Source organism: Perca fluviatilis, chromosome 8 (assembly GCF_010015445.1).
Source record: "Perca fluviatilis chromosome 8, GENO_Pfluv_1.0, whole genome shotgun sequence".
Taxonomy (NCBI): domain Eukaryota; kingdom Metazoa; phylum Chordata; class Actinopteri; order Perciformes; family Percidae; genus Perca; species Perca fluviatilis.
This window is the reverse complement of record NC_053119.1, coordinates 1,612,920-1,630,419: the sequence shown is the minus strand read 5'-3', so window position 1 is coordinate 1,630,419 and position 17,500 is coordinate 1,612,920. Positions and strand designations below refer to the sequence as shown.

Below are 17,500 nucleotides of genomic sequence, written 5' to 3'. Positions count from 1 at the left end.
TCTGATGTTTTATGCAGACCAAACAATGGATAAAATCTGCAGAAAATAATCGTTTGTTGCCGCCCTAACTTGCTTTGAGGCTACCAAGAACCTTCAGTACTTGAAAGAATCATATGACATGCTTGAAGAACCACTCCCTAAATAAAGAGGTTCTTCAGTTGGTGATGGCTCTTTGAAGAACCATTATTTTTCTGTGTGTAGCGATTTGGCGTTTCCCCTTATTTTTGTCTAGCCGTCACAAACCTAGGTACTGATACCGGTACCTGAAATACAATTCTGGTACCCAAAGGAACCTTTTTTTGGTATTTTCCCTGAATGTAGTTTTGCATAGCCAGACCTTCCCCCACAGCTCTGCGGAGGAAGGTCTGGCTAGTCCACACAGCATTCCTGGATGGGAGAAAAACGTGCTCTGGTTTATTGGCATCTCTTTAAACCAATCACAATCATCGTGGGCGGGGCTAAGCTTCAGACGGAGCCACGGTGCCTCTGCTAAATAGTCTCAGGAAGGAACTTGTTTTGGTGGAACATATGTAAGTTCAAAACTAGTGATGCACTGAATCCAGGACTGAGCTTCTGATTCGTCTGAATATTGGGCTTTTTGACGGGGTTGGGTTTCTGCAGCACCTTAGAATTTGCCCCCAGTGATTCGAACCCTACGCTTGCACTCGCCGCAGGTCGCCATAGTGACAGCGCCGTTGATTACGGGAAGGTGTTTACGTAGGTGGAGCGTTCAATGCAGTAGGCTGTCAGAAAGTGGACATGGAACTGGTGAGCAGAAAAAGTTGTTCGGCAGTACTTTCAGTCAAAAGAAGGCCATTCAAGTCCAGCTACATGTTCAATCTGTTCAATGCTGATTGGTCTGGTGGTGGCAAGACCCTAAACTATACACAACATGGCCGCTGTTACAACATCTGGTCTGAAACATCTGAAAGAATACGAGTTGTGCATGAAGGAATCTCCAGACAGCAGCCAGAATGCAGCAACTTCAGGTACGGCAAAGGAAGGACAGTCACTGTTGACTTCATTCATGTGTTTACTGGGTTCATGGACTGAGGATGGGAGGAGGAGTCAGCACCATCTCAACCAGGGGATTCAGGATTCAGCCCAACCCCAAAAATCTGGATTCAGTGCATCTCTTTTCAAAAGTAGTTTTAGTCGTGCAACAGAAAACCCAGACTGGACAGATATGGCGCTTTTCCATTACATGGTACCTGCTCTACTCTCCTCTACACACCTTTTTTGGTTTTCCATTACGAAAAAAAGTCCCTGGTACCTGCTAACAGGTACTTTATTTAGTACCACCGCCGTCGAAGTTCCAAGCGAGCTGAGGTGATACCAAAAAGTGACGTGAAAGCGACCTGAACAAACCCGTGATTTTTTAATAGTTTAGCCAGCTGTGTTTTTTTATTGCTGCCTCCAGCTTCTTTAGAAACTAAATGTGTCTTCTGGCAACAACAACACAGCTTCCACGTTCTGTGTGTGTCGCGTTAGGTCACGGCAGTTTCCTGCTGTGCCGCTATGACGACCAGCCACGCTGGTTTAGCCGTGCTAAAATCTGCAATGGAAAATGGACTCAGTGCGTTGAGTCGAGTAGAGGCAAGTAGAGTCATGGCGAGTCGAGCAGGTACCATGTAATGGAAAAATGCCATAAAAGTAGTTTTAGTCGTGCAACAGAAAACTCCGATTGGACAGATAGTCTAGCTAGCTGTCTGGATTTACCCTGCAGAGATCTGAGGAGCAGTTAACCATAGTCCTCACAAATCCACCGGAGGTTAGAACCCCAACACAGAGACAGAGGAAGGGGACGGATATCCGGCCAAAATGAGGGACATCCAGCGGAATTTCTGGTGGCAACGGAGCAATCCCAGAAGTGGAACGTTGACGATATAGACTAACCGGACAATAACTCAGAAACAGCAAAGCCACACACTGACCAATAAAATACAATACATTTTACTGTTTTATTTTGGTTATTTTTATTCGTGACAAGTTATACACAGTTCCTCAACTCTCTCCAAAACATGTATCACGCTGGACAACAGGAGCATTAATACCTATGCTCTGCTCTGTACCTCATTCTCTAAGTTTCCGTCAACTCCGCTGTTCTGTAACGTCTTTACATCGGACACTAAAGAAGCCAATGATAAAACATTAAAAATCATGTATTCTGTATGAATATGTAGCTACATACTTCTGAGACATTATACCTAGCTCTGACAGAAACTAAATATATACAATTTTAAACTAAACCGTTCTGAAACTAAACCAAAACTAACAAACACACTCTAAAAAAATGTAGTAACATTAGAAAGTAAAATAAAATACATAAAAAAATAAAATGAAATAAAACTGATTGAAAATTCAAAAGCCAAACTTACCACCCCTACACTGCTTTCCCTCCGATATACATACCTACGCTCTCTACCAACACCTTTATACAGCAAAATCCCACAATAACTTTAAAACATATATTTACAACTTAACCTCACCACTTTTTCCATATAAAGAATACAAATGACTATATCCAAATAAAGACTGAATTAAATACAGAAATAATCTGAAGACACACCAAACAAAAGCCAAATTTAAGACGCCCCTCTACACACTCCCCTCTTTTTCCTGACTGCTTGGGTCAGCCTAATAAGGTCATTGATAAGTTATTGATAAAAGTGATTGATTTTTGTTAGTTGATACCTGTCTGTTGTTTTAACATCTTTGATATATATATATATATATATATATATATATATATATATATATATATATATTATAAAGTGTGTTTTGCAATTTTAAAGTGTTGTTCTAATTCTCCGAGATTATTTTCATACCCTATATAGTCCACCATAAAATACCCACTATGCACAGCGAATTTGAGTGTAAATACGATGTACCCTACATTTTACCCCCCTATCCCACAATGCAACGTGTCATGTTTTCCCGGAGAAGAAGAAGCAGAAGTATCCACAGAACCTACACTAAACACTGAATGATGTTCATCATTCAGTGTTTGTATTATCAACCTTATCATGTTTAACTACAGTCACAGAGACGTTCACTGGTAAAATCCTTAGCGGAAGTTTATACTCAGTTCTTATGTATGGAAAAACCTTTTCAGTGAGCCTGAAAATAGTAAAGGTGAAGGTGTGTATGTGTGTGTTCGTATCAGGATCAGAGAAAGACACATTGTGTCTGTTCCAGTCTAGAGTCACTCTGATCCTCTGGAGCTGCTTCTGTAGCGGGAGATCAGTGTCTGGAGCTGAAGAGGAGACAGCTCTGTATTTACCTATATAGAACAATATTGTCCATAGCCCAGACTGTATGTCTCCCTTCCTCTGGGCAGACTCTGCTGACACTCCCACTGCCCAGCCTGTACTGTCTCCAACCTCGACATCCCAGCTGTGAGTCCCTGAGTTAAAGCCCTCAGAGCCCAGGACAGAGAAGGGACCATCAAACCTCTCTGGATTATCAGGAAACTGCTGTTTCTCTCCTCGTCTCACGCTGGTCAGATCTTCAGACAGGATGAGGTTTGGATGAGTAGTGTTTGGGTCCAGGATCACAGGAGTGTAGGAGACCATGTCCTTCATCTTGTTCCAGATGTTGAAGCTCAGGTTGCCCAGATGTTTGGCCTGGTCTATCAGAGCTCCTGGGAGCAACTGTGGCTCATCCGGCAGGGGGAGATGCTGGACTCTTTCCACTGCAGCCTTGTAGATGATCAGGAATGAGACGTCTTCAGCTCTCAGCTGCTCCTCTGTGGCTCTGACTGTGTCTGAAAGAGCTGCTATCTCTCTGTTCAGAGCCTCAATCTTCTCCTTCATGCTCCGACTCTTCTTCTCTTCATCCTCCTTCAGTGCAGCCAACCTGGCCTTCTCTTCCTCGTCTAGATACTGCCGAACCTTCTTAAACTGATCCTTAATCTGCGTCTCTATGCGTCGGGCCTGGACATTTATGTGATTTGCTGTTCGATAACAGTTCACTATAACTTGTTCAAAAACCTTTAACTTCTGCTTTACGGGCTTCAGAGTTTCCTGAAGTTCCTTCTTGTGTTGTCGTGCAGCTTCATCGATGGGTCTGAATCTGTGGTTGGTGTGTTCTTCTGAATCTCTGCAGATGTAACACACTGGCTGCTCATGGTCCAGACAGAAGAGTTTGAGTTTCTTAGAGTGCGGACTGCAGCGAGCCTCTGAAGCTCTCTGATCTCTCTCCAGTAAGAAGGCCTCACACAGGTTCTTTAACACCCGGTTTAAAGGTGGATTTAAATTCAGATATATTTTCTTACAAACTGGACACTCACGTGCTTGTTTCTGTCTCCACCACCTCAGCAGACAGTCTCTACAGAAGCTGTGGGTACATGACAGGAAGACAGGACGTCTAAAGATGTCATGGCAGATCGGACAGCGGAGATCTTCCTCTAATTTTGAAGCCATTTAGTCTCTGAGTGAAGTAGAAACCACAGCAGACAGACAGCTCAGCCACTTACTGTTCCCTGAAACTCACTTTCACCTTGGGTCTTTGTTCTTGTAAAAGCCTCGTTCAGTTTGTCATTCAGCAGCTGGTTGAGGTTGTAGTATTCTAGTATTTCTAGTATTCCCAGTATTCCCACCTGTAGATGTACTCTCTCGATTTTGAACTAAAGGTGAATCTTATCCTCGGTCTCTCATTGCGTTCGTGTCGTCTCAGTGAGGCACAGCCACATCCCATTTCCTGGTTTGCCTGAGGCGAGTCAGGTGAAGGGTGTAGCTTTATAATTACAGTTCGACCGGCTGAGTTTCATTCCATAAGGTGTTGCTAAGCGCCAGAGACAAAAACAATGCCTCTGCAAAATAGCCCTCAGGAAAAAACTTCAAAAGGAGTTTTAAGGTCGTGACCCACCAACCAGACGGCCGACCGTCGGCAGTAAAGCCAGTGTGACTGATCAGTCTCCCCGAGTTGGTCCAAAAAGTTCCTCAGAACACACCGAAGAGACGAGACCTAATACGTCCCATAGCAGCAGGCGGCGCTAATCTGTATTGGCGCCCAAAAAATTAAAACCGGCAGTTGATTGGACGAACGCGTCACGTGGTCTGGCTTCTCCAGAAATTCAAAGCCAGACTGTCATGACGTCTTGTTTAGCATACAATCTCATACTGTACTAAAATAGTTCACCGAAACGTGTTTCTGAAAACATCTGAAGAGAGAAATAGGCTGCGCAGTTGCTGAATCTGTCTTCATTTTAAATCAACAAAGAACCCCAACACAGAGACACAGGAAGGGGACGGACATCTGGCTGAACCTGAACAATCCCCTGCTCTGGTTTATTGGCGTTTGTTTAAACCAATCACAATCAACGTGGGAGATTTTTTTGAAAATTTATAAATAGTTTTAGTTTATATTATGTATGGATAAAGAGTATATTGTCCTGTTTCCCTAGCATCGACGCTAATCATTCAGCAGTGTTTCAGCAGCAGTGAATGAAATCTATCTATATATATATATATATATATATATATATATATATATATATATCTATCTCTGAGCAGAACTCACCCCTCCCCAGTTGAGAGTCCGGGCCAGGTCGTTGCCGGTCCCCAGAGGGAGGATTCCTACTGGAGGGGCAGGGTTTATCTTCAACTCATCCAACACAGACAAGATCCAGCCCACCTATATACACACACACACACACACACACACACACACACACACACACACACACACACACACACACACACACACACATAAATTCTTTATTTAATGGAATTAAATTATATTTTCATTCATGTGTACTGCTGTCTCTGCAGCATCATTAGAGGGTGTGTGTGTGTGTGTGTGTGTGTGTGTGTGTCTGTGTGTGCGTGCATGTGTCCGTGTGTGTGTGTGTGTGTGCAGTTTGTGTCCCGTTGATCTAGTGTCTGTGGTGATGTAATGTGGGACTCACTGTCCCGTCCCCTCCGCATGCCAGGATCCTCAGGTTGGGCACCTTGGCGTACAGCTCCAACCTGCAGGAAACACACAGACAGCACCGACATCATCACTCGCTGACATCATCACTCGCTGACATCATCACTCGCTCCCCCAAAACAGAAATAAAGGAACTGCGATGCACCCCTGGGGTCTGAAACACCAGAAAAGTTGCGATAGGTTCTGCTCTGGGTCCTTACCCCTCTCTGGATACCCTTCTCTGTGTTCTTACCCCTCTCTGGATACCCTTCTCTGTGTTCTTACCCCTCTCTGGATACCCTTCTCTGTGTTCTTACCCCTCTCTGGATACCCTTCTCTGTGTTCTTACCCCTCTCTGGGTTCTTACCCCTCTCTGGATACCCTTCTCTGTGTTCTTACCCCTCTCTGGATACCCTTCTCTGTGTTCTTACCCCTCTCTGGATACCCTTCTCTGTGTTCTTACCCCTCTCTGGATACCCTTCTCTGTGTTCTTACCCCTCTCTGGGTTCTTACCCCTCTCTGGATACCCTTCTCTGTGTTCTTACCCCTCTCTGGATACCCTTCTCTGTGTTCTTACCCCTCTCTGGGTTCTTACCCCTCTCTGGATACCCTTCTCTGTGTTCTTACCCCTCTCTGGATACCCTTCTCTGTGTTCTTACCCCTCTCTGGGTTCTTACCCCTCTCTGGATACCCTTCTCTGTGTTCTTACCCCTCTCTGGATACCCTTCTCTGTGTTCTTACCCCTCTCTGGGTTCTTACCCCTCTCTGGATACCCTTCTCTGTGTTCTTACCCCTCTCTGGGTTCTTACCCCTCTCTGAGTCCTTACCCCTCTCTGGGTACCTCTCTCTGGGTTCTTACCCCTCTCTTGGTCCTTACCCCTCTCTGGGTACCCCTCTCTGAGTTCTTACCCCTCTCTGGGTCCGCCCTTCGTCAGGTCAAACACCTGCCGGGGGTTCAGGTACCACATGAAGGACTGGATGATCTTGGCTCCCTGAAAGTAAAAAACAAACCGAAGCATTTGAAAGTGACCAAAACAACATAGAGACAAACTGAGGTTATTCAGCCTGGAGTTACCAGGGGTGTCACGATTCTTAGATTCCATGATTCAACTTCTGATTTTAATAGCCACTAGATGTCAGAAGGGTTCTTTGCAACAACAGTTTGAGTTTCTCAGAGTATACAAGGTGAAACTGAATGCACCGTGGAGTCCCGTCAAATCCCAAATGCTATACCTCCATAACTCACTCACGGGGAAGGCAACGTGTTTCCACACGCTGACTTCAGGGAAACAGGAGGATTTTCTGTTGTTCTGTGTCTTCGTCATCTCCCACTCTGGCAGTGGCTTTAGTGTCTGAAAAAACAGCCGCTGCAGGCTACCGCTAAGCTAACGTTGCCCTGTGTCTTTAGCTGCGTGCTACCAGCCGCTAAGCTACATTGTGTCTGTTGTTCATCTTCAGAAGTGCGCAAGTAAACAAGGGTGGATTGAGAATAGCTGCATCTCATAGCCCTTAAATTCCCTCCCCCAGTCCTCCACTTGCCTCCCTTCCACGGGGAAATGTGTTGTAGAGGGACAGCAACAACACAAAAGCTACGGAGCAGGATGTACATGTACAGAAAGATACAGAAACTGGGGACTCTCCTGTCCGTAACGTCACACCGACTACAATTTTTCTGTTTTCACCAAAGCTACGAAGGTAACGTTAGCAGGTACGTTAGCTAGCTACCTTCTTTTCCTGAAATGGCCCGAGGTACGACCCGCCCACGAGTGCTTCTCTGCCCCCGAAACGGCGCTCCTCTTCTAACGAGCAGGGACGCAAAGTGTTACTAACGTGAGGGATGTCCCGATCAGCTTTTTTGACTCCCGATCCAATCCTGATCTTTAACATTGAATATCTGCTGATACCGAGTCCCAATCCGATACTTGTATCTGCGTGTGCATCATGGCAGTCTGGTGGTGCGTTTGTGGCGCAGGGCGGTGCATCCAGGCAGTCTGGTGGTGCGTTTGTGGCGCAGGGCGCATGGTGCGCGTGGAGGCGTCCAGTGGGTTGGGTAAGGAGGCGTCTGTCCAGGCTGTTTGGTGGTGGCACGGCGGGGGCATCCATGTGTCTTGGTGTGCTGCCCAGTGGTCCAGGCTGTCTGGTGGTTTTTGTGGGCGGGAGGTGCATCCAGGCTGTCTGGTGGTGCGTTTGTGGTGCAGGGAGGTGCATCCAGGCTGTCTGGTGGTGCGTTTGTGGCACAGGGCGGTGCATCCAGGCTGTCTGGTGGCGCGTTTGTGGCGCAGGGCGTGTGTGATTAAAGGTAGCGTTCACTACAAGCTGATGTACATGATCGGAGTAAGGTAAACGAGGTGAATTTTCGTTTCTCTATAGATGCTTAATTCTTTATTTTCAGGACCTGTTTTTCTTTCAGTATTTTAGTTCATTTGTTTCACAGAACAATTATTTAATAATATATAATTACATCGAAGAAATACAAAAATACATGTGAGGGTAGTAACCTGTAACAGCTTATATTAAACTACAACCAAACATAAACTAATGTAGACGTACAAAATTAAAAATACTGATTTCCTTGACTTCGATAGTCAAAACTGAAAGCTTGTTTCGTATGGATTTTCAATTTTAACTGGAACTCGTGATACCCCTAGGGCCGTATCCTGCACCCGGCGCAGCGCAAAGCCCGACCCAAGTGTCTTCGCTAGTTTAAGACCGACCCAGTAACAGTAACATGAATTTCAAAACTCTGCACCAAAATTATTTATTATTTTTATTCAGAAACTCAACAGTCTGTCTTGTAAACCCGAAAATACAAATAAAAAAATCATTAACTCAAGTGATGACGGGAGCTGCATGCTGCAGGACGACATGAACAGTTTTTAATGTTCAATCAGACAAGAACTACTCGAGAGTCTGCTCTTGAGACTTTGCTCTAATTTTCGGGACAATTAGAGCAGGATTCGGGATTCGGAACAACTGCTTGGATTTCGGGACTGTCCCGAATTTCTCGGGACGTCTGGTCACCCTAGCTTTACGCCGTGCACTCCAATCGTTAGGATAGGGCCCTGTAGCTTTAAGCAGATGATTGCGACATGTGTCCGTCTGTGAAAGGAGAAGCTGGACGGGTGACGGTACCTGGTTTCCTCCGCTCTTCGGGTTCACGAACACCAGCAGCGGCTTCATGAGCTGAGAGGGGAGGGGCTTCACCAGGAAGGGCTTCCAGCGGCCATCTTGGACCTGAGAGACAGACAACATCCCAACTCTAATTAACCTCTAATTAGCCTCTAATTAGGCCTAACACATCAGGTATTCTAATTATGTCATTATGCTACTCCAATTACTCACAGTCCTTCTGCAGAATTCAGGTTATTGAACTCAGACTGTAGCTGTTAGGTCTGCTGCCCCTAGGTAGCTTCTCTCTCTCTCTCTCTCTCTCTCTCACACTCTCCCTCTCTCACCCTCTCTCTCTCCCTCCCCCTCTCTCTCTCTCTCTCTCACACTCTCCCTCTATCTCCCTCTCTCTCTCTCTCTCAAGCAAGCAATCCCACCAATCGGTCCCAAAACCTCCCAGTTAGAGAGGAAATGCCCTAAACATATTCTTATTAAATCTTTTCAATCATTCCCTGAGGAACCGAGCAGGTCTGCCTAGTTGCTCCGTCCTAATCTTCTTCAGAACTTGATATTTTAAGCGTGTAACGTTGCTCAGAGTTTAACGGTTAATGTAGCACGATGCGAGCAAAGTTTAAAGTTAACGCCACTTCTTCCTCACCTCGGATCCTTTCTTGCTCGACTTGTTGCATTTCAGCGACGTCCTTTTCTTCTTTTTACTGGACTTCAGAGACGTCTGCAGAGAGGGAGACAAACAGAGAGAGAGTGTGTGTGTGTCTGTGTGTGTGTGTGTGTCTGTGTGTGTGTGTGTGTGTGTCTGTGTGTGTGTGTGTGTATGTGTGTGTATGTCTGTGTGTGCGTGCGTGCATGCGTGCGTGTGCGTGCGTGTGTGAGTGCGTGCGTGCATAGCGTGCGTGCGAGTGCGTGCGTGCGTGTCTGTGTGTGTACCTGTGCTCTGCGGACCCTGAGGATCCAGGTGGGGGGGATGATGACGGCAGCGTGAGCTCCCAGAGAGCAGCACTCCTCGATCTGCTGCAGCATGAAGCACGTCACCTTGTTGTGGTACTGAAACACAGACGGGATGATCTGAGCCAACCTCAGACACACAACTACTGGTGTAGGTATTCATCTCAGGACGTCCTGCACAGCTGACCCAACGCCAGACACACAACTACTGGTGTAGGTATTCATCTCAGGACGTCCTGCACAGCTGACCCAACGCCAGACACACAACTACTGGTGTAGGTATTCATCTCAGGACGTCCTGCACAGCTGACCCAACGCCAGACACACAACTACTGGTGTAGGTATTAATTTCAACATATGTCTCACAAATTACAAACTAAGCTAATAAAATAGTGTCCTATATACCAGTGTTTCTCAAATGGGGGTACGTGTCCCCCTAGGGGTAATTTCGAGGACTGCTATTATTGCTGGTTAGGGGGTACATGGCTTAAAAACACTGCTCAAAGGGGGAACTTTATTGAAAAAAGCTTGAGAACCAGTGCTATTATACCATGAAAGTTGATAAGGAACAGCTGTTTGAGACTCACCGCCTGCTTGCACCACGAGCAGCTGATGGCAACGATCTCTTTGCTGTGGAATGAAAACTTCTGTTGAAATCCCTGTTGGAGAGAGAAGAGGAGACTCCGTGTCAGGAGGGTTAGGAGTGGGGGCGGAGCTAGACTCTCAGTACAGTGGGGGGGGCGGAGCATCATCACAGGCCCTCTGCTACCAAGTCATTTTAAAATTAAAACGGTAAAATATCTGATGAATGCATGTTATAATGTGTCACTTGTTGAGCCCAATAAGCCTATATGTCAAATAAAACACAAAGAAAAGACAAGTTTTGACAAGTGTGTATTGACGAACAAAGAAAACAGTTTGCTAGTCAAATAAAAATGTTTCAGCACCACGGACAGCGACAGCTGATGGACAGCGATGGTGCTGAACAGGCCAAGAGAGCTCATTCAGTGCCACACTATATATATATATATACTACATGGCTCTATTATATATATATATATATGTTTGATAAGAAGAGCTGAATTATCACAACGTGAGATCATGTGCAGTCATTAGCTTCTTTCAGCTAATAACGTGTCACTTGGCGAGGGCCCCGTTCTTGTTATGTGACGCAAGATCGGTGGCGTTTGAGGGGCCCCTAATTGGCACGGGGCCCTGGGGCGGCAGCACCCACGCTATCTCCACTACTGGTTAGGAGGGTTAGGGGGGTTAGGAGTAGAGATGTTCCGAACTGGATAATTAAAGAAAGTTCTACGGCATTCATTGTTTGTGTTTGTTCGTTTCACAAAGAGTTTAACCTGAGCCAGACAGACGACAAAGATAGAAATTATATCACATCCATACAGAGATAGTAGTATACAGCTGTTAAAACATAATAAAATATATGACACACTGGTATCGGATCGGTACTCAGTATCAGCCGATAAGCAAGTTCAGGTATCAGAATCGGTATCGGGAAGCAAAAAATGGTATCGGGCCATCTCTAGTTAGGAGGGTTAGGATTTAGAGGGTTAGGATTAGGGGGTTTTAGGATTAGGGGGGTTAGGATTTAGAGGGTTAGGATTAGGGGGTTTTAGGATTAGGGGGGTTAGGGGGGCGGCTCACCTTCCCACACTGTCGACACTTCCCTGTCTGACGCCTCCGGTGCACCCAGTGGTGACGCACAACGTTGGACTGAAACACAACCATCGGACAGATCTTATATTAACACACGAGTTCAGTTCCTGATCATTAGATCATCTAAAATACATCAGACTGACCTCTCAGACGTGTGTGTGTGTCTGTGTGCATGTGTCTGTGTGTGTGTGTGTGTTTGTGTGTCTGTCTGTGTGTGTGCTTGGGTCTTATGTGTGTGTGTGTGTGTGTGTGTGTGTGTGTGTGTGTGTGTGTGTGTGTGTGTGTGTGTGTGTGTGTGTGTAAACTGACTGACCTCTCGAACGGCTCGAGATCCCGGTTCTCTGAAAGACGGCTTGCACCTGAAATTGATCTGAGACGAGAGACGAGAGACAGTGAGAGGAGAGACAGTGAGAGGAGTAGACAAGCGAAGATCCACGCGAGACCATATCGCGAGATGACAAGCGAGACCATATCGCGACATATCGCGAGACCATATCGTTATATGACCCAAGACCCATACGCGAGAGCGAGCATCGCTACATCCATCGCTTATATGCATATCGCGAAGACCCATATTATCGCATATCCACATCGCTTTATGACATATCGCATAAAACATATACGCTTTACAAAACATACACGTTTTAAGACCATACACGCTTAACCATACGCTTACACTACATAACGCGCATATTTAATGCTTTACATCCATTAATGCGTTTAATCCACACGCTATACGCATATAATGCCATATTTATTACACGTTTAACATACACGTGCTTATATACATAATGCTACATATTAATGCTTATCCATACACGCTTACATCCATATCGCCATATTATTACACGCTTACATCCATACACGCTTATTTACATCGCTACATACACCGCTTACATCCATAATGCTTTACAACATACACGCTTTACATATTACACGCTTTTATATTTATTAATGCTTTACACCAAGCATAATGCTTACAGCCATATAATGCTTTAAGACCCACACGTTTTGTTAATCCATATTAATGCTTTTATGACCATATATCGCTTATATTATTAGTTAATGTTTTATGATGACATATCGCTTATATATATAATGCTTAAGACCTTACACGCTTTATATATATATCGCGAGCATATTAATGCTATATCCATAATTTTGGCGACCTGGTATTAATGCTTATATTATATCAGTTATATATTACACGTTTTTATATGCATATAATGCTTATATTAATGTTTTATATCTAAGTATAATGCTTTTTGGTTAATCTGGCATAATGTATGGCATATACTGGCGAGAGCATATATCGTATATATATATCGTTTATATACTGCTTTATATCTGGTATATCGTAGGAGAGGAGCATATATTGCGAGTGAGCATATTGCGAGATATATTGGCGAGATATATACGCGAGAGGAGCATCAACAAGACCCGAGCATGCTGCGTTGTTAAAGAGATGGTTCACCTTCTCTAGCTGCTCCATGCACATGGTGTGGACCGAGATCTTACACCCTGCACATTTCTTCCTCGCCACGGACTTTTGCTGCGGAAAATAACAGATTTATTGCAATAAAATATATATAACTTGGTTAATGGAGAGAAAGGGTAGTCTGTCTATTTTGGGATAGTTTTATTTAGTTTCTGTCCACTTTGAATGAAGTGTGTTTTACGATGATAAAAGTCCTGATTATTTACATGGAGTCTGGTTTCATGGTTCTGGTTGTGCTTTTTAACAAAGTGAAACATGAACTTCACCCCGATTATTTGCTCATTATATAGTTTCATTAACATGCAGTGCAGTTAATGTGTCCACGGGGGGCGCTGTGACTCACCAGGGACTTGGCGATGCAGTACTGCTCTCCAACGTAACAGAAGTCTCCGGAGCCGCTGGTCTCGAACCACACGTGGTCGCCGAACACGGCGTTGTCCTGCCACGGGTAACAAACACACTCAGACCTTTTATATTAGCAATCGTCCTACTTCATATGTCGTGTCTGTGTATCTGTCTGTCTGTCTGTCTGTCTGTCTGTCTGTCTGTGCATGTGTGTGTGTCTCTGTGTGTTTGTGCCTATGTGTGTGTGTCTGTGTGTTTCTACAGCAACAGTCAAATATACTAATATAAAACCTTAATTTAAACATCCCTTATCGGTCCTAAATAACGTTTGCTGAGACTCACGCTCCAGTCCACGGTGCTGCTGAGCTCCGGCGCCGTGTCGCTCGGCCCGGACGCCACCGCCGCGTTGGGCAGCGCCGCCGTGCCGGGCTGCAGGCCCGACTTCGCCATGGCTTTCCTGAAACCACAAGAGGACAAGAGAGCTCTGAAGGAAACAGACTTCAGATCAGTTCCTAGGGTCTATTAAACTAACACTCGCCAAGCACCAAAGGAGGGTCAGTTTCTGTTTGGCGAGTAAATCTAAAAGCTCTGTCCTCCACATGGCGGGTAAATGTTTTCTGTCATTTTTTTTCTTCAGTTTTTGTCATTTTTTTCTTCCGTTTTCTGTCACTTTTCAGTCCGTTTTTTTTAAGTTTTCCTTCATTTTTCAGTCATTTTTTGTCATTTTTGTCATTTTTCGGTCAGTTTTTTGTCAGTTTTTTTCTTCAGTTTTTTACTTTTTTTTCAGTTTTCTGTCACTTTTCAGTCAGTTTTTGTCATTTTTCGTCATTTTTCGGTCATTTTTCGGTCATTTTTCGGTCATTTTTTGTCAGTTTGAGTTTAAAACTAGTGAAAAGAAATAATTTCCAACTTTCTTTTATTAAACAAAACATAGAAATTATATAAAAGGCAGCGCTACAAACACGAGTTTCTCTCAGTAACGTAACGCCACGTACAGCAGGAAGCTGCTCCAGCTCTCCAGCTGGCAGTCGTAGCCGCGGGCGCCCAGGGGGCCCAGCGGGCCGAGCGCGCCGCACAGGGCCGGCTGCTGCAGGAAGTAGGCGGAGCTCTTGCGGTTGGGCAGCGGGGCGCCTCTCCCTGGCCACGGGCTGCCGGCCTTGGAGATGGTGGAGATCCGGCGCCTCTTCCGCTGACTGGAGGCGATGCGGCGCCGGCCGTAGGGCGCTGCGTCGCCGGCCAGCGCCTGGGACGAGTTCCTACGCAGGCAGCGCGGCGTTCGGATGAGCGACCGTGGCGCCGACGGAGGCGACTGAGGCTGCACGGTTCCTCGCACCACCTCCAGGGCGCCGGCGGACGGTGGGGGGAGGGGGGGCTGATCCAGAGGGCAGGATGTGATGTCATCGCAGTCGTCCTCAGCCTCCGACAGCCGGCCGGCATCCGATCGCTCAGAGTAACCGCTGCTGGCGTCTGATTGGATGCTGCTGGAGCGGGAAAACATCCCCCGGCTGTTAGCCCCGCCCCTCACCTCCACCTGCTGCTCCCGGGTTGGCTCCTCTTCCTCCTCTTCTTCGTCTTCTTCGTCTTCGTCCTTCTCCTCGTCTTCCTCGGCCATCTGGATCAGGCTGGCGAGCAGCATGGACGGGCCCAGCAGGTGCGTGTCGATGGTACGCAGCTTCCCGACTTTCTTGCGTCGCACGGCGAACCGGGGGTTGAGGCTTGGCGTGGTGGTGCTGGAGCGCCGCCGCACGTGGCCCGCCCACCTGCTGTGCCCGGCGCTCTTCGCCAGACGCCCGCCGCCCGCGCACAGCGGCGCCGAGCCCTGTAGCTGCACCACGCTGGAGCGGCGCCGCTGCGCCAGCGTGCAGGACGGCAGCCCGGCGTTGGAGCGGCGCCGGGCCTTGCTGGTCGGCACGGCGACGCTGGGCCGCCGCTGGTTGCATGGCAACGCCTCAGCGCCAGCCTGCAGAGCGGTGTCCTTCCTCTTAAAGTGACGGCGGAAAAAAGTGTCCATGTTGGACTCCTCGCTGGCTGTTGGTGCAGAAAGCAGTTAGCCTCGGAGCAGCACTGCTCAAAACACATATACATACATATATATACACACACACACACATATATATATATATATATATAAAGTGACTTCAGCTCTCTATAATAAAACTACTGGACCACCTCAGTCTCTAACTCTTTTATAACGCGTCTCATTAAAGGGTAACTACCGTTTCTTTCAACCTGGACCCTATTTTAGTTTCTGTGTAGAGATGTTCCGACACCGATACCAGTATCAGTATCGGCTCCGTTCCTGCCTAAAACGCTGGTATCAGTATCAGGAAGTACTGGAGTTTATACACCGATCCGATACCACATAATAAAGCCCTGAAGGAAATCTCCATTAAAGTAGTTTATTTATGTTATTTTTCCATTATAACTGACGAACTGTCAAACTGGAGAATAAAAGAAAGTTCTGGGGCATTCATTGTTTGTGTTTGTTCATGTTTCACAAAGAGTTTAACCTGAGCCAGACAGACGACAAAGATAGAAATCATATCACATCCATACAGAGATAGTAGTATACAGCTGTTATACATCATATCACATCCATACAGAGATAGTAGTATACAGCTGTTATACATCATATCACATCCATACAGAGATAGTAGTATACAGCTGTTATACATCATATCACATCCATACAGAGATAGTAGTATACAGCTGTTAACACATAAAATATATGACACACTGGTATCGGATCAGTACTCGGTATCGGCCGATACGCAAGTTCAGGTATCAGAATCGGTATCGGGAAGCAAAAAATGGCATCGGACCATCTCTAGTTCTGTGTCTAAGTGACTGATGTAAACTACAATGTAAGTTAATAGGACAGTTGTCCAGCTTGTATTTACCTTCACAAAAGTTGTGTTGTTGCCGCTGACAGACTCAGATTATTCTAAGTGTCTGACAACATTATGGGATGGATCCCTACAGAGATAGACCTTTTAGTTAAAGAGTAAGATCCTTTTAGTTTAACATGAAACAGCCCCGAAATCACCATCACCAAACTCCACCAGACTCCATGTAAATAATCAGGACTTTTATCATCGTAAAACACACTTCATTCAACTAAATAAAACTACCAAAAGCCGTCTTGGTTCATCTTTCTTTTAGTCCTGATTATTTACATGGAGTCTGGTGGAAATATGCTGGCTCTATACATGCTAAAAGTCCTGATTATTTACATGGAGTCTGGTGGAGATATGCTGGCTCTATACACGCTAAAAGTCCTGATTATTTACATGGAGTCTGGTGGAAATATGCTGGCTCTATACATGCTAAAAGTCCTGATTATTTACATGGACTCTGGTGGAGATATGCTGGCTCTATACACGCTAAAAGTCCTGATTATTTACATGGAGTCTGGTGGAGATATGCTGGCTCTATACACGCTAAAAGTCCTGATTATTTACATGGAGTCTGGTGGAGATATGCTGGCTCTATACACGCTAAAAGCCCTGATTATTTACATGGAGTCTGGTGGAGTTTGGTGATGGTGATTTCGGGGCAGTTTCATGTTAAACTAAGGGCGTTTTCACACATGAAAGTCCGAAACAAGGTCCGGACCAAGGTTCGTGTTTTTGTTACATTGTATACATTTGATCTGGTAAGTTTTGGTTTCACACTGCAGTTTTGCAAGCGCATCTAAAGATCTCTACGTGACAAAACTACGTCCTGCCGTCATCACATACGTGAGCTGCGTCTCCAGATACTTATCACTGATTGGTTTATAGGCGGGCATCCCCGTCCCTCTCTCTGTGTCGGAGTTTTTTCAACTGACCGCTGCTCTCCCCTTTTGTTGTGATGTTGAGATGCAAGATACGGGAACTTTCTTTCTGGAGCATTTATTCAGAGACAAACTGAAACCTACACTGTACATTTACTACCACTTAACAAATAAACTGCTGATGTATTCTCTGCTCTGATAGCCGACAGCTGTCTTCTTTG

At 45.7% G+C, this 17,500-nt stretch overlaps 2 protein-coding genes across 4 annotated transcripts in view; both read right to left on the bottom strand.

Annotated features, from left to right (window-relative positions):
- The window catches only part of dgkzb (diacylglycerol kinase, zeta b), an 82,828-nt gene that overhangs the window by 33,876 nt on the left and 31,452 nt on the right, over positions 1-17,500 (bottom strand). For 2 of the 3 annotated variants that reach the window (XM_039807748.1, XM_039807749.1), the window contains exons 2-14: positions 14,500-15,532; positions 13,847-13,961; positions 13,503-13,598; positions 13,136-13,213; positions 11,975-12,031; positions 11,650-11,718; positions 10,572-10,643; positions 9,967-10,083; positions 9,680-9,754; positions 9,046-9,147; positions 6,823-6,905; positions 5,912-5,972; positions 5,524-5,637 (exon numbers count right to left, since the gene is read on the bottom strand). In XM_039807748.1, coding sequence (XP_039663682.1) covers positions 5,524-5,637; positions 5,912-5,972; positions 6,823-6,905; positions 9,046-9,147; positions 9,680-9,754; positions 9,967-10,083; positions 10,572-10,643; positions 11,650-11,718; positions 11,975-12,031; positions 13,136-13,213; positions 13,503-13,598; positions 13,847-13,961; positions 14,500-15,515 — 2,055 coding nt within the window. In that variant the 5' untranslated portion in view covers positions 15,516-15,532. The remainder of the gene's footprint in view (positions 1-5,523; positions 5,638-5,911; positions 5,973-6,822; positions 6,906-9,045; positions 9,148-9,679; positions 9,755-9,966; positions 10,084-10,571; positions 10,644-11,649; positions 11,719-11,974; positions 12,032-13,135; positions 13,214-13,502; positions 13,599-13,846; positions 13,962-14,499; positions 15,533-17,500) is intronic. The other variant, XM_039807750.1, reaches the window with a different exon arrangement.
- On the bottom strand, positions 2,783-4,705 carry LOC120563536 (nuclear factor 7, brain-like). Its single transcript, XM_039807751.1, has one exon. It carries the CDS (start codon positions 4,422-4,424, stop codon positions 2,997-2,999), a length of 1,428 nt encoding a protein of 475 aa, XP_039663685.1. The 5' UTR covers positions 4,425-4,705; the 3' UTR covers positions 2,783-2,996.